This window comes from Microcaecilia unicolor, chromosome 4 (genome assembly GCF_901765095.1).
Source record: "Microcaecilia unicolor chromosome 4, aMicUni1.1, whole genome shotgun sequence".
In the NCBI taxonomy this organism is placed as follows: Eukaryota; Metazoa; Chordata; class Amphibia; order Gymnophiona; family Siphonopidae; genus Microcaecilia; species Microcaecilia unicolor.
The window spans coordinates 82136048-82161365 of NC_044034.1; the positions used below are offsets into that span (position 1 = coordinate 82136048).

Below are 25318 nucleotides of genomic sequence, written 5' to 3' on the forward strand. Positions count from 1 at the left end.
CCAGAAGGCTCTCAGATTCAAGAAGCTTCACCTTCCTCATCATTCCATGGTAGTTGAATCTGCCCTGAAAGAGCTAAGAGCTCCAAGTCTCACTCCTCATTGACCCTGGAGAGAGAGGCTCAGACCTTGGAACATTGGGAAGAAAGTGTTTCAGAATGCCATACTACCCTCCTGCATGCATTTTTACCAGCTGTTCATGAGCACACATTTGTGGAACTTAGTGCACAGTATGGTGGAGTTTGCAAACGCTCTTCCCAAAGAGAAGGACAGAAGTCCATCAGCTAGTAGCCAAGCAAGGGAGTGCCAAAAGCACATGACTTGGGCAACCTGTGGTGCTTTCAATGTGGCATTCAAGGCCTTTGGCATGGATACTGAGATGCACAAACTCACCAGGCTGCGTGCCTCAGACATAGAACCAGCAGTTCAGGAGAAGCAGGCAGATGTCCTGTGCTGAGGTGATAATCTTTTTATTGATAAGATGGAGGGGGTCACTGACCTCATCAAAAAGCATACTGATACTATCAAGTCACTCTTCTAGTCCACACCTAATGCAGTCTCTTCTTGCAGGAGGTAATTGGACAAAGGGCAAAGGAGAGACTATTACTCTCACAGGTATTGGTTCATTCCTCCCTCTTGCACAGATCTCATGCCACTGGTAATATGCTTGGTGATCACATTATGCTATGGCTAAATGTGCCTCATTCCAATGGTCCTCTATGCCTTGAGACAGCTGATTGCGAAACTCTGGCCAAAGTCGGTGTGATGGACTGACCACTTGCACATTACCTGTTCTACTTGATAATTAAGTTAAATAAAAATTGTTTCCATGTTTGGGGATCCACTTGAAGTCAGTTCTGTGAAGTCAGCATTTTTATACTACAGTTTTGGAGTTCGAAGGGGGATTTTTTGGACCCCGTGAAGATTAAACAGCCCGTTGATTTCTTTCCACCCACGTTGTTTTTGGGTGGTTCGTTGGGCTTTCTGCTGAGGCTTTTCCCCCCTTTTCTTCAAAAGGAAATATTGAACCTTATAGCTAAAATATTCTGCAATGCACTTCACAGAACCATAGTCATACATATAGAAAAATATTTTCGTGCCAATATATGAGAGAAATATTACAGGTTATACGGTTCCCAGAGAATTCACAAAATGTCTCTTGTAGTTGCAGCATCACTGGAAGTACACGTGTTTCCCTGTCTAAATGATAGGCTGGTAAAGAGCACATCAAAGGAAGGAGCTTAAGAATCAATGCAAAGAGCTATTCAGATATTGGAGTTACTAGGGTTCATCATAAACTATCCCATCTCCTTCCAATGCAGCATCTGGAATCCATAGGAGCCCTGCTAGATACAGCTTGGGACAAGCTTTTCTTCTGGATCAGTGAGTGGAGGCATTAGTCTCTATTGTGCTACAAGTTTGTCAGAGTCAGCAGGTATCAGATCAGCAGATGCTAAGATTGCTCGGCCATGTCAGACAAATGGCACACCTCTATTCGAGGCCAACCCAATGGTCCCAGGCCACAGGGAACGTAGTGGATGCCATCACTGTCTGTCCTTCTGTTTAGAAGTCTCTGTCTTGGTGGATAATTCAAAACAATTTGACCATGGGACTACCATTTCAAAGTCCTCCAGCTCACAAGACATTAACAACAGATGCATCCAACCAGGGATGTGAAGCTCATGTAGTTGGGCTCCATACCCAGAGTCAGTTGTCCCCTCAGGATGCTCAGCATCCTATCAATGTCCTAGAACTGCAGGCCATTTGGAGCGCTGTAAAAGCTCTCAGAGTTTGATTGATACACCAAATTATTCTCATTCAAATGGACAGGGTGCAATGTGTTGTTTCAGCGATTGGCATTGGGGCTTGTTGTTCAGCTGAGTGGCAAACAGATCTATTGAGGGAGTGCCCCAGTCTTGAAAAATCTCTTGGGCTACAACCATGCTGACAAACTAGTCGTGTGATTGCATTATCCTGCTCAGCTTGTCAGTGCATTACTGCTGGGTTAGCGTAGAAGACCTTATCACCACCTCATTGGTGGCGGTAAGGACTCCCTGGCGCACGGCCATGCGGTAAGAGTTCTCTTACCACATGGCCATGTGTGCTGGGGGCTTTTTTACTCACTGCGGTAAAAAGGGCCCTGGCACGCAGGAAAAGTGGCCCCTGCCACTAGCACAGGGCCCTTTTTTCCCCGCAGCTTGGTAAAAGTACCCATCATTAAGGTAGAAACACCATAGCGGGGGGAGTGGGGAGGAAGACATAGAGCAAGGTGCCAGACCCACTGGAGGAGTAACCGCATTTTTAAAAAGCTTTTACTGCAGAAGCAAGGCTTTTTACTGTTCCTGTGGGACGGTAAAATGTTTTGCTCCCGCATCTACGATAAATCCTCTGAAGATTTTTTTGTTACTGTGTGATTTACCGTGGTTTCCCTTGGATCCCCATCCCCATGACATTCATATATTTACTACTGGTGAAATGATCAACTGCTTAAAATGTTTCGTTTTCCAATAACAGATGAACCTGTCTCTGGAAAATGTGTAGATTATAATGTAAACAAGTGGTAAATACAAACCCAAATAACAACCATGACTCAATATAATTGCTGTTTACATATGAAAATAAAATACAGGCTTTGTATGAGACTTATTCTGTCATGTTTTTTTCCACAGAAGGCTGTCATAGCAAAGTTCATTATGAATTACTACTTCACAACTGCAAAATGAGTTAAGCTGTCATAATTTTCTCAGCCAGAGATTCAAGGCTGTCAAAGATTGTCAATTTATAATCTGACACAGAAGAAAATTATCTGTTATTCTGACCTCTAATTTCTTGACATTTTAATGCCATAATTGCTGTGCTTAGTGCTGTAACCATGATTTCACCTGTCAAGGAGGAATGAATCAATACCCTCAAGCTATTATTCACATTTTAACATTTATTTCACAGCACACATTTCATTCATTAACTACCAATGACACTTCTAAAAAATAATGCTGCAGTTGATAAAAATATTTTATTTCTGTTTATGGTTATTATAACTTAGATTTTGTTCTTTAACACTGGGCATCTATTGGATAAAGTAATTCATAACAGTTGAGAATCAAGATCGAACACAGTGCACTACTAAGCAATAAAAAATATACTTGCTACCAAAAGATAAAAATAGCATTGAATTTTAATGTGTTGATAGTTAAGGATTTCATTCTTATTGTACTTCCTGATTGAGCTCCAGGTTATTTTTGTAATATCCACAAGTCTGATATTGGTTATGAATTTTCAATGAAAAACAAGGAATTAAATAAGCAGAATATTATTTCTTAGGACATGTTCATTTCCATTATCTGCATTTGTCCTGCCTTAAAAATTAGAAAAACAAAACCTCTGCAGCCTGTCAATGTATAAATTATTTCTTATTTTACATACAACAGATGGTAGATATTGAGGGAATGAAAGATTGTGTGTATAGTTTCAACAACAGAACAGAACTCATCTAGCAGCTGTTACTCTTTCATAATTTCTACCTCATTTTTAATTTTTTTGACATCTGACTATGTAATCTTTCCCACCATAATTGTTTGGATTAGTACTTTTACTAGGAATAAGCAGGGAAAAAAACAAGCAAGCAACAAGCATACATTCTATCACAGATCTGAATGTTGACAGATTCATACAAACCCAGGTTCTGTATGTATTATTTAAAGGAAAGCATAAAATTAGTTATTTTTTTAAACATTTATTGCACACCTTTCCATTTTCAAGATACAACAGTAATATAGCAAAGCTACTGTGTTCTCCTGCTCTTTTTCCCTATCATCTTTTTTGTCTTGTTTTGTTTTTATTTAGTTATAATTGTTCCCCCTCCCCATTATATTTTTTTTAAATTGTAAACCACTTGTTCTTTTATAACTTTGTGGTATATCAAAATAAATTGAACTAGAACACATATTCTCAAATCTTGATGATATCATCCTATGGGACTCTCCAGTGTTCTACTACTGGAAGCTTTTGGGACTGCCAATCGTGCATGAGCTCACCTTCATGCCTGCCACTGTCACTGCCACATGGGATCAATGCAGTTTAATATAATAGCTGACAGAAATTTAACTCCTAGTGGAAGTAGGAGGGTATATGAGAATATATATCCTGCCAACCTTGGAGAACAGCTTCTATAGGTGAGTAACTTTGTTTTCTCTGAGCACAATCAGGACAGCATATTAACACATCTGGAAATCCATAGCTATCAGACTGTTCAAAATTAAAACCAGAGAAAAAAGACAGAAGGACTACAACCAGAAAGGTTCCAGGTGGAAGGCCAAGGCTCTCTTGCAGTCCAAAGTGTGCAGTGTGCTTTCACCAGGATGGACATGAGGTTATGGGAAAAATACTGGCAGGATGATTGACTGGTTATGGTAGAACTCTGACACCACCTTAGGAAGGAACTTAGGATGTGTAAAAAGAACTACTTTGTTATAATGAAATCTTTCATAGGGTGGATCGGCTACTTGGGACTGGAGCAATCTGACCCTGTGTGCTGAAGTGACTGCCACCAAAAACAAAAACTTCCAGGTCAGATACTTCAGGTGGCAGGCAGTGGCGTAACAAGGGCGGGGCGGTCCGCCCCGGGTGTCAGCGGGTGGGGGGGTGCTCCGCTACCGCTGCTCCCACCCTGTCCTCTCTTAAAAAAAAAAATCGAAGCGCCGGACTGGCAGGCAGCGCCTCCCGTCTGCCCTGCTTCTAAAAATCTCTTCAACGTCGTCGTCGGGCCTTCCCTCATTCAGTCCCGCCCACCTCTAAGGTAACTTCCTGTTACCGCGAGGGCGGGCGGGACTGAATGTGGGAAGGCCTGACGAGCGACATTGAAGAGATTTTTAGTAGCAGGGCAGACGGGAGGCGCTGCCTGCCACTCCGGCGCTTCGATTTTTTTTTAAAGAGAGGACAGGGTGGGAGCAGGCGAACGGAGGTGCCTGGTAGGTGTGTCAGGTCGGGTAGGAGGGAGGACTCAGATTGGGGAGGGGTGGGGGAGCTCAGAGGGGAAAAGGGGATTGGGGAGGGGTGGGGTGCTCAAAGGGGATTGGGGAGGGGTGGGGGAGCTCAGAGGGGAGAAGGGGATTGGGGAGGGGTGGGGATGCTCAAAGGGGATTGGGGAGGGGTAGAGGAGCTCAGAGGGGAGAAGGGGATTGGGGAGAGGTGGGGTGCTGAAAGGGGATTGGGGAGGGGTGGGGGAGCTCAGAGGGGAGAAGGGGATTGGGGAGGGGTGGGGATGCTCAAAGGGGATTGGGGAGGGGTAGAGGAGCTCAGAGGGGAGAAGGGGATTGGGGAGGGGTGGGGGAGCTCAGATGGGTGCTCAAAGGGGATTGGGAAGGGGTGGGGGAGCTCAGAGGGGAGAAAGGGGTGGGGGTGCTCAGAGGGGAGAAAGGGATTGGGGAGGGTGGGGGAGCTCAGATGGGTACTCAGAGGGGAGAAGGGGACTGGGGAGGGGAGTGCTCAGATGGGAGAAGGGGTCTGAAGCTGGAACTGGGGTCTGACAAGGGGGCAGGAGGGAAAATGGGTTCATGCCTGGGGCAGGTGGGAGAACGGGTCTGGGGCTGAAACGGGGGGATGCAAGGCATGTGGTGGATGAAGGGGGCTGGAACTAGGAGCTGAAAAGGAGGGTAGTTGGGATAAGGGGGCTAGTACTGGAACTGGGGGCTGAAAAGGGGCAGGGGCTGAAACTGGGGACTAGGGGCTTTAAAGGGGACAGGGAGAACTGGCTGGGGCTGAAGCTCGGGACTGGTGAGAGAAAAGGGCTGGGGTTGAAACTAGGGGCTGAAAAGGGGACAGGGAGAAGTGGCGGGGGGCTGAAGCTTGGGACTGATGGGAGAAAAGGGCTGGGACTGGTGGGATAGTGGGGCTGAAAAGGGGGGCAAGTGGGAAATGTGGGCTGGGGTTGGAACTAGGGGCAGGTGGAATAAGGGCTGGAACTGGGGGCAGAGAGAGAGAGAGGGGACAGACCCTGGATGAAAGGGGGGAGTGTAAGGGAGGGCAGACCCTGGATGGATGGGAGAGGGAGGGCAGATGGATTGAAGGGGCAGAGAGAAAGGGCAGATGGTGGGTGGAAAGGGGAGAGAGAAAGAGGGCAGACTGGGGCAAATGGTGGATGGAAGGGGCAGAGATAGAGGGCAGATGTGGATGAAAGGGGCAGAGAGAGAGGGCAGACAGTAGATGGAAGCGACATTAGAGAGGGCAGACACTGGATGGCAGAGAGAGAGCGAAGAACAAATTAGGTGCACCTTACAGCTGTTATAGAATTGGTGCTAAATGCACCCTATTGTCATGCCTACAGTATATCTTGGTACCAAGTTATAGAATTGCCACCCCCCCCCCCCCAAATGCTCTTGCACAAATATATATCTACCCTGAAGCAGACATAGATGTTTGTGTCAACTCTGTGTGACTGATTTATAACGGATGCCTGTGCATAGGAGCAGACTCTGTGGGTGCTGTGTGTGCATGAGCAACCCCAATATTGAGAAAATTCATTGTACATTTCCAGGGAAGGGTTATTTCCACTGGCCTTAGCACCCCCAATAATTTTGAAAAGTTGGCTCTCATGTGCCTGTGTGATGTCTGAAAAGAAACCTATTTTATAAATGCAACTTAGACGCTTATGTGCCTTTATAATTTATGCTAACCAGCCTCTGTATCACACAAATGCAAAGACACACATTTATACCTTCTCTGAAGGTGATGTAACATAGTAGATGACAGCAGAGAAAGACCTGTACAGTCCATCCAGTCTGCCCAACAATATAAACTCATATGTTCTATTTTATTTGTATACCTGACCTTGATTTGTATCTGCCATTTTCAGGGCACAAACCATGGAAGTCTGCCCAGCACTAGCCCTGCCTCCCAACCACTAGCCCCGCCTCCCACCACCGGCTCTGCCACTCAATCTCCGCTAAGCTTCTGAGGATCCATTCCTTCTGAACAGGATTCCTTTATGTTTATCCCACGCATTTTTGAATTCCGTTACTGTTTTCATCTCCACCACCTCCCGCGGAGGGCATTCCAAGTATCCACCACTCTCTACGTGAAAAAATACTTCCTGACATTTTTCTTGAGTCTGCCCCCCTTCAATCTCATTTCATGTCCTCTAGTTCTACCGCCTTCCCATCTACGGAACAGGTTTGTTTACAGATCAATACCTTTCAAATATTTGAACGTCTGTAACATATCACCCCTGTTCCTCCTTTCCTCCAGGGTATACATATTCAGGTCAGCAAGTCTCTCCTCATACGTCTTGTAATGCAAATCCCATACCATTCTTGTAGCTTTTCTTTGCACCACTTCAGTTCTTTTTACATCCTTAGCAAAACTCCAAAACTGAACACAATACTCTAGGTGGGACCTCACCAACGACTTATACAGGGGCATCAAGACCTCCTTTCTTCTGCTGGTCACACCTCTCTCTATACAGCCTAGCAACCTTTTGGCTACGGCCACCGCCTTGTCACACTGTTTCGTCGCCTTCAGATCCTCAGATACTATCACCCCAAGATCCCTCTCCCCATCTGTACATATCAGACTCTCACCTCCTAACACATATGTCTCCTGTGGATTTCTACTCCCTAAGTACATCATTTTGCATTTCTTCGCATTGACTTTTAATTGCCAAACCTTAGACTGTTCTTCTAGCTTCTGCAGATCCTTTTTCATGTTTTCCACTCCCTCCTGGGTGTCCACTCTGGTACAAATCTTAGTATCATCCGCAAAAGGGCAAACTTTACCTTCTAACCCTTCGGCAATGTCACTCACAAATATATTGAACAGAATCGGCCCCAGCACTGATCCCTGAGGCACGCCACTACTCACCTTTCCCTCATTCGAGCGAATTCCATTAACCACCACCCTCTGGCATCTGTCCGTCAACCAGTTCCTAATTCAGTTCACCACATCGGGTCCTATCTTCAGCCTGTCAAGTTTATTCAAGAGCCTCCTGTAGGGAACCATGTCAAAAGCTTTGCTGAAATCTAATTAGATTATGTCTATAGCACATCCATGATTCAGTTCTCCGGTCACCCAGTCAAAGAATTCAATGAGATTCGTTTGGCACGATTTCCCTTTGGTAAAACCATGTTGTCTCGGATCTTGCAACTTATTGGCTTCCAAGAAATTCAATATCCTTTCCTTCAGCATCGCTTCCATTACTGTTCCAATAACTGAAGTGAGGCTTACCGGCCTGTAGTTTCCAGCTTCTTCCCTAACACCACTTTTGTGAAGAGGGACCACAACCGCTGTTCTCCAATCCCAATGAACCTCTCCCATCTCCAAGGATTTATTAAACAAATCTTTAAAAGGCCCCGCCAGAACCTCTCTGAGCTCCTTCAATATCCTGGGGTGGATCCCGTCTGGTCCCATGGCTTTGTCCACCTTTAGATTTTCAAGTTGTTGATACACACTCTCTTCCGTGAACGGTGCTATATTCACTCCATTCTCATATGTACTTTTGCCAGTCAATCGTGGTCCTTCTCCATGATTTTCTTCTGTGAAAACAGAACAAAAGTATCTATTTAGCAAATTTGCTTTTTTTTCAATCATTTTCTACATAGCGGTTTGCAGCATGTTTCAGTTTCACAATTCCCTTTTTAGTCTTCCTCCTTTCACTAATATACCTGAAGAAATTTTTGTCACCCCTCCTTACCTTTCTAGCCGTTTGTTCTTCCGCTTGCACTTTCGCCAGATGTATCTCTCTCTTGGCTTCTTTCAGTTTCATCTGGTATTCCTCTAAAATTGACATACATATTTGATTCCACTGGAAAAAGGTACCCAGCAATAGTTCAAGTGGTGTAAAACCACCAATATGCAAATAATTTTTATGCCCTGAAGGAATCCCTTCAGGCCCTGAAGAAAATAAAGACCAAGTAATAGAAGTTATAATTATAATAAAGCTGAAGGGTTGGTCTAAAAACTCATGTAGACTGGATTTATTTGGTTTTGTTGCGATATGCAGAGCCTCCAAGAAATTTGTTGTTTTGAACGGTATTTGTGTGTGGTGTATTGTTTTTGAAGAAAAGATTGTCAGCAAATATCTTCATCACAGAACTTTTTCTAAATCCTGAATTTGAAATTCTTGAGTTTTTCTGTATTTCAGGAATGCCAACTCTTTAGCCTTTATTTTCTCAGCCACTTGCTTGGAGAACCATATCGGTTTCCTTTTTCTCTTGCTTTTATTTACTCTCCTTTCATAAAGGCTTGTGGCCATATTTATAGCTTCTTTCAGCCTGGACCACTGTCCTTCCACTTCTCGTTTGTCCTCCCAGCCCATCAGCTCCTTCCTCAAGTATTCCCCCATTTTACTAAAGTCAGCATGCTTGAAATCCAGGACTTTGAGTTTTGAGTGGCCGCCCTCCACTTCAGCTGTCATATCAAACCAAACTGTTGATGGTCACTGCTACCCAGGTGGGCACCCACTCAGACATTTGACACACTATCCCCATTTGTGAGCGCCAGATCCAGCGTCGCTCCCTCCTTCGTGGGTTCTGTCACCATTTGTCTGAGCAGAGCACTTTGGAAAGCATCCACGATCTCTCTACTTCTTTCCGATTCTGCAGATGGAACCTTCCAATCTACATCTCCCAGCAACAGCACCTCTCTCTTCTTTCCCAACTTTTGAATATCTGCGATCAGATATGTAAATACATGTGTGTACTCTGTATGTGGGTGTTTATTCTGTATGTGTATTAACGTATTTTATAATATAAATGCCTACATCACAACGCCATCTCTGCTTTTTCCACTTATAGACATTAGTACTTTCTTTTGGTGTGCCCTACTTTTTACGTAAGTATACTCTTAGGCAATTAAATTTCTTTTGGGAGCAAAAACATTTGACAATACAACTCCACTACTTAGAAGTGGCCATTGATTACCTTTATATCACAGGATAACATATACAATTTTTATATTGGTTCACAAAATATACTGGTCAGCTGGTGTTCCAGTCTAGATTGTTGATACCCTATGTGCCCTTTTGAACACTGCAATCTCAACATAGTCAACTTGTGATGCCATCTTTTTGGCAAATTAGGTTTGCCACAATTCATAGTACAATTTTTAGTGTCACTGGTCCTACTCTTTGGAATGCTGTACCACTTCATCTGATAAGTTTAAGGCAGGGCTTAAAAAATTATTTATTTATTAATGTCTTTAACTAATTTGCCTAATTCAATTTAGGTCTGGCTGCTAAATTCTGCTTGTTGGCTGTTTGGAATTTTCAGGGAGTGCATATGAAGGTCAGGGGTCTGCAGACCCAACAATTGCTTTCCTTCTTTTTCCTATCAGGAGTGTATTTCATTTCCTTTAATTTTTATATTATTGTATTATGATTATTGTAAGCTGCCTAGATGGTCTCCAGGAAGCAGGATATCAAATAATAAATAAAGCTTGGAAACATGGAACACTTGGCAGGTTCACTCGACATTAACTACTGAAGATGCATTTGTTTGAGACGTGATTTTTATTTCTTTTTGATAGCATTGGCAGATTGCCAAAACCTGTCGTTTCTTTCTCTATAACATCAGCAAAATCCATCCCTTCCTCTCTGAGCACTCTACCAGAACCCTTATCCACACTCATCACCTCTCGTCTAGATTATTACAACCTGCTTCTCACCGGCCTCCCACTTAGCCATCTCTCTCCTCTTCAATCAGTCCAAAACTCTGCTGCGCGACTCATTTTCCGCCAGCCGCTATGCTCTCATTAGCCCTCTTCTCAAGTCACTTCACTGGCTTCCTATTCGTTTCCACATTCAATTCAAACTTCTCGTGCTGACCTATAAGTGCATTCACTCTACCGCTCCCCAGTACCTCTCCACTCTTGTCTCTCCCTATGCCCCCCTCTTGTACTCCGTTCTGTGGATAAATCTCTCTTGTTTGTCCCCTTCTCCTCTACTGCTAATTCCAGACTCCGTTCCTTTTATGTCGCTGCACCTCACGCCTGGATTAGACTTCCTGAGCCTGTACGTCTAGCCCCGTTTTTGGCCGTTGTCAAATCCAGGCTAAAAGCCCACCTCTTTAATGCTGCTTTTGACTCCTAACCACTACTCACTTGCCCTGTACCCTTTTATCCCCACCTCTTTAATTCCTTTACCTCTTAGTTGTTCTGTCTGTTTGCCTGTCCTATTTAGATTGTGAGCTCTTTGAGCAGGGACTGTCTTTTCATGTATGGTGTACAGTGCTGCATATGCCTTGTAGCGCTATAGAAGTGATAAGTAGTAGTAGTAGTAGCATCTAAGCTATTTACAGTTCTGTTTGAGAGAGTGTATCTCCATTTGGCCTATGATACAGGCGCATGAGCGCCAAAACACGGCCCATGTAAGGACTCTTAATTATTCCATTTCTGAAGGCCCTTTCATGCTTTCTTTTCTTTGTCCTCTGCTCAACAATCATGTAGTCATAAGAGCAACTTTATATACCAGGGGGATCCTGTTTACATAGGCACGCTAGTGTTTTTAGTGTGTGCTAATCATGTAGATGCCCATAATATTTCTATGGGTGTCTAGGGTTACCATATGGCTCCAGAAAAAGGAGGACGGATTGAGCCAGCCGGGTTTTACTTCCATTGCTTGAAAGCAATGGAAGTAAAACCCGACTGGCTCAACTACTTCCATTGAAAGCAATGGAAGTAAAACCCAGCTGGCTCAATTACTTCCATTGAAAGCAATGGAAGTAAAACCCGGCTGGCTCAATCCGTCCTCCTTTTTCTGGAGCCATATTACCCTATGGGTGTCTACACCTTTAGCGCATGCTGATTTTTAGTGCACATTAAAAATGCTAGCGTGCCTTTGTAAACAGGGCCCCAGGTGAGATATAGTGAGGGTCTGTTATATTATAATTGACATGTAATTGTATCTTTTAACTGATAAACACTGATAAAACACCCCCAATGCAAAAAAAAGAAAACAAAATTAAAATAGGTTTTTATTGGATTAACACCAGAGAAACGCCACTGCCCCTAGTACTCTCCCACCACTCCAGTTAGTTTTTTTTTCAGTACATAAGTGTTGCCATACTGGGATCCTGTTTCCAACAGTGGCCAATCCAGCTCACAAGTATCTGCAAGATCCAAAAAAAAAGGTGCTACAATATATTTTATGTTGCTTATTCTAGAAATAAACAGTGGATTTTCCCCAAGTCCATTTTAATAATGGTCTATTGACTTTTCCTTTAGGAAGCCATCCAAGCCTTTTTTAAACCTTTCTAAACCAACCACCTTTACCACATTCTCTGGCAACAAATTCCAGAGTTTAATTACAAGCTTGAAGAAAAATTTTCTCTGATTCGTTTTAAATTTACTATTTTGTAGCTTCATTGCTTGCCCCCTAGTCCTAGTATTTTTGGAAAGAGTAAACAAGCGATTCACGTCTACCTGTTCCACTCCACTCGTTATTTTATAGACCTTTATCATATCTCCCCTCAGCCATCTTTTCTCCAAGCTGAAGCCCCAAACCGCTTCAGTCTTTCCTCATAGGGAAGTTGTTCCATCCCCTTTATCATTTTCATCGCCCTTCTCTGTACCATTTTTGTGCTGATGACTCCTAAGTGAAATTGACATACATATTTGATTCCACTGGAAAAAGGTACCCAGCAATAGTTCAAGTGGTGTAAAACCACCAATATGCAAATAATTTTTATGCCCTGAAGGAATCCCTAAGTAGCCAGAAAATAAAGACCAAAGAATAGAAGTTATAATTATAATAAAGCTGAAGGGTTGGTCTAAAAACTCATGTAGACTGGATTTATTTGGTTTTGTTGCGATATGCAGAGACTCCAAGAAATTTGGTGTTTTGGACGGTATTTGTGTGTGGTGTATTGTTTTTGAAGAAAAGATTGTCAGCAAATATCTTCATCACAGAACTTTTTCTAAATCCTGAATTTGAATGAATCAAGCCCATTGAGATGATTTTTTCCTATATAATTATAGCCGCACTTTCAAACATGGATTTGAAATAATGCTTCTAGAGGCTATTTAAGTTTAATGTGATCTGCTTGAAATTTAAACAAGAATTTGAAACAATTACATATTATAAATAAATGATATAATATGTTATTATGTTTATATTATGTTATCTATGAACTTTATCTGTTTTTATGCGCTTCCTTAAAGATCACAGAAGCTTACTTTATTAGAGAGTTCCATACTTTTCTTCTTACCACAGATTTTATTAAAGTTTGTGTGTATGTGTATTGCTGAATAAACACCTGAGTCCTTAACTGCATTTTACCTGAGGTTAACATTTTTACATTTAACCCCACTTACTAAAAATATGAATGATTAATTGGTGAACTGAAGCATGCTTGAAAATAGGGGCAAAGCTTTTCTACAAAATGCTATCACTTGAAGAATTCTAAAGCCTAGAGAAGAATGGCTAGTGAATTTTCTGTATAAGTGTGTTTTTCTTGTGGCTGTCTTAAATTATGCTTACTTTGTCAAATACTGTGTTGACCTATGTCTTTGATGCATACTATCTATAACACTGCTTTCCATTCCTACAGGCCATGGAAGCACAGATACAGAGCTTTGGACAGACACCATCTCAGTTGCTTATTGAGCCCCATCCTCCTCGGAGCTCTGCCATGCATCTGGTGAGAAACAAAGTACTTTCTTTAAATCTAAGGATTATGTTATAAGTCATCAGATACCAATTTACATATGTTGTTATCTTGTTCACTGTGTTTTTACCGTTTATACTACTCCCTTGTTGATTGTAGTCTTCTTTAGAAGAGGACAGCAAAATATCTCTATGAATCCTATCACTAGGGCTCATGAAAATTGTGGCTTTTTATTTTATGAAAACATGGAGCCTTGTAAAAGATTTGAGCTGTTGGTAGCACCATTTTTTTCTGTTGCTGTTAGCACAGTAGTTACCACAGTTTTCAGATGTCATGGCTAAAATAATAATTTTAAAAAAATCTGTGATATTGATAAGCCTTACGTGTAACCAATGCAAATGCTGCTCACTGTCATATGGACAAAAATGTATTTATTATTAAAAGCATCTACAACCTTGTGGTTTGTGTGGCGTAGAATAAAGGATTCATAACTTAGATTATTCAGACAAATTGAAGCCTTTCTTTACAATGAGTACTGAATTCATGGATTGGATGCCTTAATATGAAGGCTTGAGGGTCGATTTCTGTGAATATATAGACATACCTACTTTCTCTGAGGACAAACAGGCCTGTGTATTCTCACAATTGGGTAATGTGATCCCACGTTTTCTGGTCCAGAGCTTTTAATATGCTTTAAAAGAGCTTCTCTGGAGCACAAGGCATGCTACACTGTGCATGTATGAGAGCCTTCCTGCCCACCATGAGAGCGCGGTTACTGCAGTTGTTTTTCTACTGTGGTAAAGGGTGGTTGACATTTTGTCCTGCTCTTCACACTGCTTGATCTGAAGAGCTTCCTGAGTGCCTTTCGGCATTTTTTGCCACCATTTTTGGTGTGCCCGTGTTCGGGTTTCCTCTTCTTTTATTGTTTTTAGTTCATCTTTTTCCTGCTTATAGGTTTCCTTTATTTTTCCTGCATCACTGGGGTGTTTGTAGGCCTTGACTTCAGCTGCGTTCTGTCGTAGTTTTTTTCTTGATGCCTTGCCCCTTTTTTGGTATCATAGCATCGTTTGATTTGGCTGCGAAAGTTTTCCCTTACATGTCCATGAAAATTCCCAGTGGTTTTAAGCACTGTTCCCGATGTAATTGGACCACCTCTGGTAAGACACCCATTCTTGATGTCTTCAGGTCAATAGCCCAGCTAACTGTGTCCTCTGTCTTCATATGAAGAAATGGACCCAGTTAGCCAGAGAGGCTCAACAAGAAATGATGTTTGGAGCCATGTTCAATTCCTCGACATCAGCATCGATGTCGGGTACTGCACAGGGATCGGGAGCGTCGATACTTACGAGCAGTGGTACATCGATTGGGTCTCCACCTGCCTCAATGCCGACTGCTGTGCATGGCCTCCGGAATTGGCCAGCATCGGACCCAACCCCAAGGCAACATGAGGATTTGATGTCATCCTTATTGTCACTGAGGAACCTCTATGATCGACTTTGGGCAAAGGCCAAGAAACATCGGCATTGATCGCCCTCGACACATGGAGGCGGGAGCTCCAGGACGTCAAAGGATTCGTTACCAGAGAAGCATCAGCGCCGAGAAGACTGCTTCCAGTCCATTCAGGAGGTGCCAATGCATCGGTCTCTGCCAGGACCAAGCTCCCGTATCGAACCCAGCAATTCTGCAGCCATCTGAGTCAGCGCCAGTCTTCCCCAATGTCTACCCTCGATGAGCACATCTGGGCCTTGCTCCCCAAGCTGCAGAATAGTTTATTGCAACAGTGTACATTGGCATTGGGGGGTGCTTGTGCCTACTCTGCCTCCTGTTGCGGTCCCGCTTGGCACTCCATCTCAGCCCTCCCATGAGGAGGTTTTGACTGTCACTAATGAGGAGCACTCATGGGAGTTAGAGGAGGATCCACGGTACTCTTCAGAGGATGAGTATTATGGCATCCCCTCTGAACCCTCCCCGCTTCTTGAAAGGAGAAAATCTCCCCTGGAGTGCCTTTCTTTTCCCTCTTTTGTGAAGGAAATGACGGCTGCCATTCCATTTCTTTTAGAGGTGAAGGACGAGCCCAGGGCCAAGATGCTTGAGGTTCTGGACTATGAGTCTCCTCCTAGAGAGGCTGTGACTGTCCCTCTCCATGAGGTACTGCAGGATATTCTCATCCAGAATTGGGAGTCCCCTCTGGCCCGATACTCCCAAGAAGATCGATACTATGTACCGGATCCACAGCACATCTGGTTTTGATAAGCCCCAGTTTGCCTCATCATTCCATGGTGGTGAAATCTGCCATCAAAAGAGCCAAGAGTTCTAGAGACTATGCTTCAGCGCTCCCCAGGCAGAGAAGCTATAACCTTGGACTCTTTTGGGAGGAAGATGTTCCAGGTCATACATTCAATCATACCATCTGTTCACGAGTGTCTACTTGTGGGATTCAGTGCACAAGATACTGGACTTGGCTGACCGTCTCACACCGGAACAAGCTGAGTCACTGCAACAGTTGTCCAAGCAGCAGAAGGCATGTCATAAATTCTTGGCCAGGGGTGCATATGACACTTTGATGTGACATCCAGGATCTTTGCCGAAAGTATAGCAATGCACACACTCTCATGGCGGCATGTTTCTGACTTGGAGATGGCGGTTCAGCAGAGGTTAGCGGATGCCTCATGCCAGGGGCATAGCCTTTTTGGAGAGAAGGTTCAGGAGGCCACTGACCAAATCAAAAAAACATACTGATACCATCCCTTCTCTCTCCCGCCAGGTGCCTTCTGCATCAGCCTCCTCATCTAGGAGGTCTTTTGGCAAGTTGAGAAGGGGTGCCTACTACCCTCAGAGATGTAGATATGCCACCTCCTCTCACCAGCCTGCTCAGACTCAGCTCCAGCGCCCTCATTCTCATGAACAGCGTGCGCCTCAGGCCCCTGCTGCTCCCCAGTTAAAGCAGGGGATAAGCTTTTGACTGGCTCCAGCAGAGCATAGCCACTATCAAAGTGTCTGTCCTGGACAACTTGCCGGTCGGGGGGAGGCTGAAGTTTTTCCACGAAAGGTAGCCCCTTATAACCTCTGACCAGTGGGTTTTCCAAATAGTTTGTCTCGAATATGCCCTTAACTGACATCAGAAACCTCCAAATTGCCCACCAAGAGCTCATTACTTCAGCTCTCAGCACGAGCAGGTACTTGCAGAGGAACTCTCAGCCCTTATGAAAGCCCATTCAGTTGAGCCCGTTCCACCAGAGGAAGTAGGATGGAGATTCTATTCCAGGTACTTCCTGGTACAGAAGAAGACAGGTGGGATGTGTCCCATCATAGTAACATAGTAGATGACGGCAGAAAAAGACCTGCACGGTCCATCCAGTCTGCCCAACAAGACAAACTCATATGTGCTACTTTTTGTGCATATCTTACCTTGATTTGTAACTGTCTTTTTCAGGGCACAGACCGTACAAGTCTGGCCAGCACTATCCCCGCCTCCCAACCACCAGCCCCACCTCCCACCACAAGCTCTGACACAGACCGTATAAGTCTGCCCAGCACTATCCCCGCCTCCCACCACCGGCTCTGGCACTCAATCTCGGCTAAGCTCCTGAGGATCCATTTCTTCTGAACAGGATTCCTTTATGTTTATCCCACGCATGTTTGAATTCTGTTACCATTTTCCTCTCCACCACCTCCCGCGGGAGGGCATTCCAAGCATCCACCACTCTCTCCGTGAAAAAATACTTCCTGACATTTTTTTTTTGAGTATGTCCCCCTTCAATCTCATTTCTGCCCTCTAGTTCTACCGCCTTCCCATCTCCGGAAAAGGTTCGTTTGCGGATTAATACCTTTCAAATATTTGAACGTCTGTATCATATCACCCCTGTTTCTCCTTTCCTCCAGGGTATATATGTTCAGGTCAGCAAGTCTCTCCTCATACGTCTTGTAACGCAAATCCCATACCATCCTCGTAGCTTTTCTTTGCACCGCTTCAATTCTTTTTACATCCTTAGCAAGATGCGGCCTCCAAAACTGATCACAATACTCCAGATGGGGCCTCACCAACGATTTGTACAGGGGCATTAACACCTCTTTTCTTCTCCCCTCTCTATACAGCCTAGCAACCTTCTACTTACAGCCACCGCCTTGTCACACTGTTTCGTCGCCTTCAGATCCTTAGAAACTATCACCCCAAGATCCCTCTCCCCGTCGGTACCTATCAGACTCTCACCACCTAACACATACGTCTCCCGTGGATTTCTACTCCCTAAGTGCATCACTTTGCATTTCTTCGCATTGAATTTTAATAGCCAAGCCTTAGACCAATCTTCTAGCTTTCGCAGATCCTTTTTATTTTGTTACATTTGTACCCTGCGCTTTCCCACTCATGGCAGGCTCAATGCAGCTTATATTACTACTACTACTACTTAACATTTCTAGAGCGCTACTAGGGTTACGCAGCGCTGTACAAATTAACGAATAAGGATGGTCCCTGCTCAGAAGAGCTTACAATCTAAAGGACGAAATGTCAAGTTGGGGTAGTTGAGATTTCCTGAGAAGAGGTGTAGTGATTAGGTGCCGAAGGCGACATTGAAGAGGTGGGCTTTGAGCAATGATTTGAAGATGGGTAGGGAGGGGGCCCGGCGTATGGGCTCAGGGAGTTTGTTCCAAGCATGGGGTGAGGCGAGGCAGAAATGGCGAAGCCTAGGGTTGACGGTGGTGGAGAAGGGTACTGAAAGGAGGGATTTGTCTTGGGGCAATGGAGGGTTAAGTGACTTGCCCAGAGTCACAAGGAGTTGCCTGTGCCTGAAGTGGGAATCGAACTCAGTTCCTCAGTTCCCCAGGACCAAAGTCCACCACCCTAACCACTAGGCCACTCCTCCATGTTTTCTACTCCCTCCTGGGTGTCCATTCTGTTACAAATCTTAGTATTATCCGCAAAAAGGCAAACTTTACCTTCTAACCCTTCGGCAATGTCACTCACAAATATATTGAACAGAATCGGCCCCTTCACCGATCCCTGAGGCACTCCACTAGTCACCTTTCCCTCCTCCGAGCGAATTCCATTCACCACCACCCTCTGGCGTCCTAGACCTAAGGGCCCTGAACAAATTCCTGGTCAAAGTTCAGGATAGTTTCCCTGGACATCCTTCTCCCCATGAGTCAGGAAATGATTGGCTATGCTCTCTGGACTTAAAGGATGCATATATACACATCCCGATACTTACAGCCCACCAGAAGTATCTACGATTTTGGCTGGGAAATCACAGTACCGCATGTTGCATTTTGGCTTCACATCATCTCCCAAGGTATTTACCAAATTTCTAGCAGTAGTTGCAGCGTTGCTACTCAGACTGGGAGTCCATGTGTTCCCGGTGCTCGGGAGTCTATGCAGAGGACTATTTGGGTGCTCAAGCTACTAGGGTTTGTTTTAAACTACCCCATCCCATCTTCACCCTGCCCAGCTATTGGAATTCATTGGATCCCTGCTCAATACGCAGAAGGTTTGAGCCTCCCTCCTGGGGCTGAGAGCACACACTCTAGTCACACTGGCTTCTCAAGTTCGAGTCTCTCAGCAGGTCACGGTTCGGCAGATGTTGAGGTTGTTGGGCCACGTGGAGGGGCATAATCAAAAGGGATGCCCAAGTTTTGCTGAGGACGTCATCGCAAAACGTCCCGGTGGAGGGGCGGGGAAACCGGTATTATCGAAACAAGATGGACGTCCATCTTTTGTTTCGATAACACAGTTGGGGACGCCCAAATCTTGACATTTAGGCTTAGAGATGGTCGTCCCTAGGCTTGGTCATTTCTGATTTTCGGCGATAATGGAAACCAAGGACGCCTATCTCAGAAACGACCAAATGCAAGCCCTTTGGTCGTAGGAGGAGCCAGAATTCGTAGTGCACTGGTCCCCCTGACATGCCGGGACACCAACCGGGCACCCTAGGGGGCACTGCAGTGGACTTCATAAATTGCTCCCAGGTACTTAGCTCCCTTACTTTGTATGCTGAGCCCCCCAAACCCCCCCCCCCCAAAAAAAAAAAAACACTGCTCACAGCTGTACACCACTACCATAGCAAATCAAAAGAAAAAAAGCAGATCAAAAAAGACAAAAAAATAGAACAGGAGGGTAACAGAAGAAGTGGTTTATTACAAGTTGCCCGACGTGGCCACGTTTCGCCCTCAGGCTGCGTCAGGGGTAAAAAAAACTAATAGGGGTAAAAAGCAAAGTGAGCCCCTAAAAGTAGTCCTACAACCACCTTACATAAGTGCTTCCCAAGCTTACTCAGCAAACTTCACAATGCTATGTTGACTTGTAATAAACCACTTCTTCTGTTACCCTCCTGTTCTATTTTTTTGTCTTTTTTGATCTGCTTTTTTTTTTTTGTTTTGATTTGCCATTTCTGTGGCAGATCTTTGCCTTTTTTTGTTTCTGTCCACCACTACCATAGGCCTTACAGGTGAAGGGGGGCACCTAGATGTGGGTACAGTGGGTTTCTGGTGGGTTTTGGAAGGCTCACATTTACCACCACAAGTATAACAGGTAGGGGGCATGGGCTTGGGTCCGCCTGCCTGAAGTGCACTTCAGCCACTAAAACTGCTCCAGGGACCTGCATACTGCTGTGATGGACCTGAGTATGACATTTAAGGCTGGCATAGAGGCTGGCACAAAATATTTGTAAAGATTTTTTTAGGGTGGGAGGGGGTTAGTGACCACTGGGGAAGTAAGGGGAAGTGATCCCTGATTCTCTCCAGTGGTCATCTGGTCAGTTCGGGCACCTTTTTGTGGCTTGGTCGTAAGAAAAACAGGACCAGGTAAAGTCTCCAAGTGCTCATCAGGGATGCTCTTTTTTTTTTTATTATGGGTCGAGGACACCCATGTGTTAGGCACGCCCAAGTCCCGCCTTCGCTACGCCTCCGTGAACTTTGGTTGTCCCCGCGACAGAAAGCAGTTGGAGATGCCCAAAATCGGCTTTCGATTATGCTGATTTGGGCGACCCTGTGAGAAGGATGCCCATCTTCCGATTTGTGTCGAAAGATGGGCGTCCTTCTCTTTCGAAAATGAGCCTGATAGTGTCCACAGTTTATGTGACACCCATGATACGCCTTCACATGAGAACTGCCCAATGGATCCTGGCCTCTCAGTGGTGCCAAGCCACAGGAAGTCTGGAAGATGTCATCCAAGTGTGCTGGAGCTTGCTCGCATTCTGTTGTGGTGGACCATTCGATCCAATTTGACTCTGGGACTTCTATTCCAAATTCCTCAGCTGCAAAAAGTGATGATGACAGATGCTTCTCTCCTGGGTTGGGGAGGTCATGCAGATAGGCTTCATACTCAAGGTGCTTGGTCTGCCCAGAAAACAAATCTCCAGAACAGTCTCCTGGTGCTTTGGGCAATCTGGAATGCTGTAAAGGCTTTCAGAGATTGGCTGTCTTACCAAATTTTACTCATTCAAAAGGACAATCAGATTGACAAGTAAGGGGGCACCGGATCATGCCCTCTGTGTCAAGAGGCAGTCCAGATGTGGCATTGGGCTTGCCATCATGGTAAGTTCCCTTGAACCACTTATCTGGTGGGCAAAAACAACAGACTGAGCAGGGTTATGCAGCTGCACAAGTGGTCTCTCAACATAGTCATTGCCCTAGAGATCTTTGCCACTCACATGATTCACATTTACCACCACAAGTATTACAGGTAGGGGGCATGGGCTTGGGTCCGCCTGCCTGAAGTGCACTTCAGCCACTAAAACTGCTCCAGGGACCTGCATACTGCTGTGATGGACCTGAGTATGACATTTAAGGCTGGCATAGAGGCTGGCACAAAATATTTGTAAAGATTTTTTTAGGGTGGGAGGGGGTTAGTACCCACTGGGGAAGTAAGGGGAAGTGATCCCTGATTCTCTCCAGTGGTCATCTGGTCAGTTCACATGATTCACAAAGTCCCTCAGTTCTGTTTCAGGCTTCAGGCCCACAACAAAATTGGATGCCTTCCTCCATCACTGGGGGACATATTCTCTGTATACGTATCCTCCCATTCCTCTCGTGGGGAAGACTTTGCTGACACTCTAGCAAGACTGCAGGACCAAGATTCTAATTGTGCCTTTCTGGCCTTTGCAGATCTAGTTCCCTCTTCTTCTGGAGTTATCCTCCGAAGAACAGTGGGGATTGGAGTGTTTTCTAACTTTTATCATGCAGAACGAGGGATCTCTTCTGCATCCCAACCTTCAGTCTCTGGCCCTCACAACCTGGATGTTGAGAGCCTAGAATTTGCTTCCTTGGGTCTTTCGAGGGTGCCTCCCAGGTCTTGCTAGCTTCCAGGAAAGATTCCACTAAGAAGTGTTACTCTTTTAAATGGAGGAGGTGTGCCGTCTGATATGAGGGCAAGGCTCTAGATCCTGTTTCCTGCCCTACACAGACCCTGCTTGATACCTTCTACAACTTTCTGAGTCTGTTCTCAAGACCAACTCTGTAAAGGTTCACCTCGGTGCAATTTGTGCTTATCATCAACATGTACAGGGTAACCCTGTATCTGGACAGCCTCTAGATGTTTGCTTCATGAGAGGTTTGCTTTTGTTAAAACCCCCTGTCAAACTTCCGCCTGTGTCACCCAGCTGATGAAAGCTCCTTTTGAGCCACTGGATTCCTGCCACCTGAAGTATTTGACCTAGAGGGGCCTTTTCTTGGTGGCTGTTACTTCAGCTCATAGAAACATTCTTCTCTAGGCTTTAGAATTGTTCAAGTGATACCATTTTTTAGATAAGCCTTGCCCCTATTTTCAAGCATGCTTCAGTTCACCAAATAATCATTCATATTTTTAGTACGTGGGGTTACATGTAAAAATGACCTTAGTAGCAGATGCACCTTATACTAAGTTTCATCACAAAAGAGTAGCCCTCTGCACACACCCTGCCGAAGGTGGTGTCGGAGTTCCATCTGAATCAGTCAATTGTCTTGCCAACATTCTTTCCCTGACCTCATGCCCATCCTGGTGAGAGTGCCTTGCACACCTTGGACTGCAAACGAGCATTGACATATTACAAGGCGAGGACTAGGCCCCATAGACAGTCCACCCAACTTTTTGTTTCTTTTGATCCCAACAGAATAGGGTTCACCATCCGGAAACGCACAATCTCTAATTGACTGGTAGATTGCATTTCTTTCACTTATGCCCAGGCTGGGATGACCCTGGAGGGTCATGTGAAGGCTCACAATGTCAGAGTCATGGCTGCATCAGTAGCTGACTTGCAGTCAGCCTTCATTGAAGAAATTTGTAAGGCTGCAACATGGTCTTCAGTCCACACATTCACATCTCATTACTGCTTTGAGCAGGATACCCGATGCGACAGTTGGTTTGGGCAGATAGTTTTGCAGAATCTGTTGGGGGGGGGGGTCTAGAATCCAACTCCCCCCACCCCCCGGCTTGGTTTATTCTGTTTCAGGTTGCACTGTCATGCAGTTTGTACATAGTTTCAGGTTAATCTGAGTATTGTCCTCGCTATTGCAAGGCCCAGTTGATCAATGTTTGTTGTTTTAGTGAGCCTGGATGTTAGTGATACCCCAATTGTGAGAATAGGCCTGCTTGTCCTTGGAGAATGCGAACATACTTATCTGTAGCAGGTGTTCTCCAAGGACGGCAGGCCTTATATTCTCACAAACCCTCCCACCTCCCCTTGGAGTTGTCTGCTATTTTTTTGTTCTATGCTGTAATATTTAACTCTGGTAATCATGCTCTCGCAGTGGGCAGGAAAGCACTTGTGCATTCACTGTGGAGCATGCCTCGTTCTCCACAGAAGCTCTTTTAAAGCTTGTTAAAAGTACTGGACTGGGCAACGCGGGATTGTGTTACCCAATTGTGAGAATACCTGCTACATAAGTATCTTCACTTTATATTTTCCTTTTATGATTGTAATTTCTTACTGCGCTGAATCTATCTTAGAACAATTGTGTAACCTGCACAGAAAGTGAGTCCAATGTGTGGCATAACACATGATGAGTAAATTTGAAACTTAAAAGGGTTGTTTTTATTTCATGTGTCATAATTATATGCTCTCTGATAACGAAAATCATTCTCTAGATATTTTTACTTTGTCCAAATTAACTTCCATTTTCATAACCTTAATAATATGCTATATCTTCTATATTTACATATTTTAGCTTTTTATTTTGATTAACATAATGTTGCTGAATACCTCTTGCTATACATTTTCATATTATGCAAAAATAATCTGGTCGATAAAACGATTTAACCGGCCAGTTAGATCACTTGTATGGGGCTACCTGCTAATTTTCAGCAGCACTTAACTGGTTATCAATGCTGAAAATTAGTGATTAGCACCAAAGCCAGCTCTCTATAAACCGAATACTCAATGCTGAAGCACAGACATAGCCTGGCATTGAATATTTGGGAATAATGCCGGTGGCAGTCAGCATAATGCTTACCACTGCCAGCTGAATATTAACCTTGATATGCTTTGACCGTTATTACAGATAAACTTCCTTCTGGATGCCTGCTCTTAGAATCCATTATTGCTGAAACTCTACCATCAGGATTTAGTACTTACTGCTCCACCACCATCACTTGGGGAGAAGTATTTTCAATATTCCTCGATGACTTAGGCAGTGCCGCTCCCTGCAGACCCAGAAGAAGCATGGAACTTCTCAGGTTCAGCGAGATTTCACCCTCCTAGTTGGGGCTCTTCCCAGCCCCGATTACTGCAAAAACACACAATGCAAGCTTGGTTTGTGTAAAAGATGCCTTGGTGTATTAGTGTCCAGCTTAGTGGGGTGAGGTTCCCAAACTTCCAGATTTGTTTGGGCATGCTTCATAGCAAAAAGAAGTGGCACTAATAATTATTTCAATTCAGGTATGAGACAGAGCTCAGCATATACATGCTATTAAGTTTCCATCTTTTCCTCCCCCTGGGTTTTAACTTTTTAGTTTCTACTACTACTACTACTATTTAGCATTTCTATAGCGCTACAAGGCATACGCAGCGCTGTACAAACATAGAAGAAAGACAGTCCCTGCTCAAAGAGCTTACAATCTAATAGACAAAAAATAAATAAAGTAAACGTTTATCATCCTTGGCAAGATACAGCCTCCAAAACTGAACAGTTCTACATAAGTACATAAGTAGTGCCATACTGGGAAAGACCAAAGGTCCATCTAGCCCAGCATCCTGTCACCGACAGTGGCCAATCCAGGTCAAGGGCACCTGGCACGCTCCCCAAACGTAAAAACATTCCAGACAAGTTATACCTAAAAATGCGGAATTTTTCCAAGTCCATTTAATAGCGGTCTATGGACTTGTCCTTTAGGAATCTATCTAACCCCTTTTTAAACTCCGTCAAGCTAACCGCCCGTACCACGTTCTCCGGCAACGAATTCCAGAGTCTAATTACACGTTGGGTGAAGAAAAATTTTCTCCGATTCGTTTTAAATTTACCACACTGTAGCTTCAACTCATGCCCTCTAGTCCTAGTATTTTTGGATAGCGTGAACAGTCGCTTCACATCCACCCGATCCATTCCACTCATTATTTTATACACTTCTATCATATCTCCCCTCAGCCATCTCTTCTCCAAGCTGAAAAGCCCTAGCCTTCTCAGCCTCTCTTCATAGGAAAGTCGTCCCATCCCCACTATCATTTTCGTCGCCCTTCGCTGTACCTTTTCCAATTCTACTATATCTTTTTGAGATACGGAGACCAGTACTGAACACAATACTCCAGGTGCGGTCGCACCATGGA

At 44.4% G+C, this 25318-nt stretch overlaps 1 protein-coding gene across 1 annotated transcript in view; it reads left to right on the forward strand.

Annotated features, from left to right (window-relative positions):
* NBEA (neurobeachin) overlaps positions 1 to 25318 on the forward strand; it is a 1994973-nt gene that overhangs the window by 1864389 nt on the left and 105266 nt on the right. Inside the window, 1 exon segment of the mRNA XM_030200381.1 lies at positions 13533 to 13622. Within this exon segment, the coding sequence (XP_030056241.1) occupies positions 13533 to 13622 (90 nt within the window).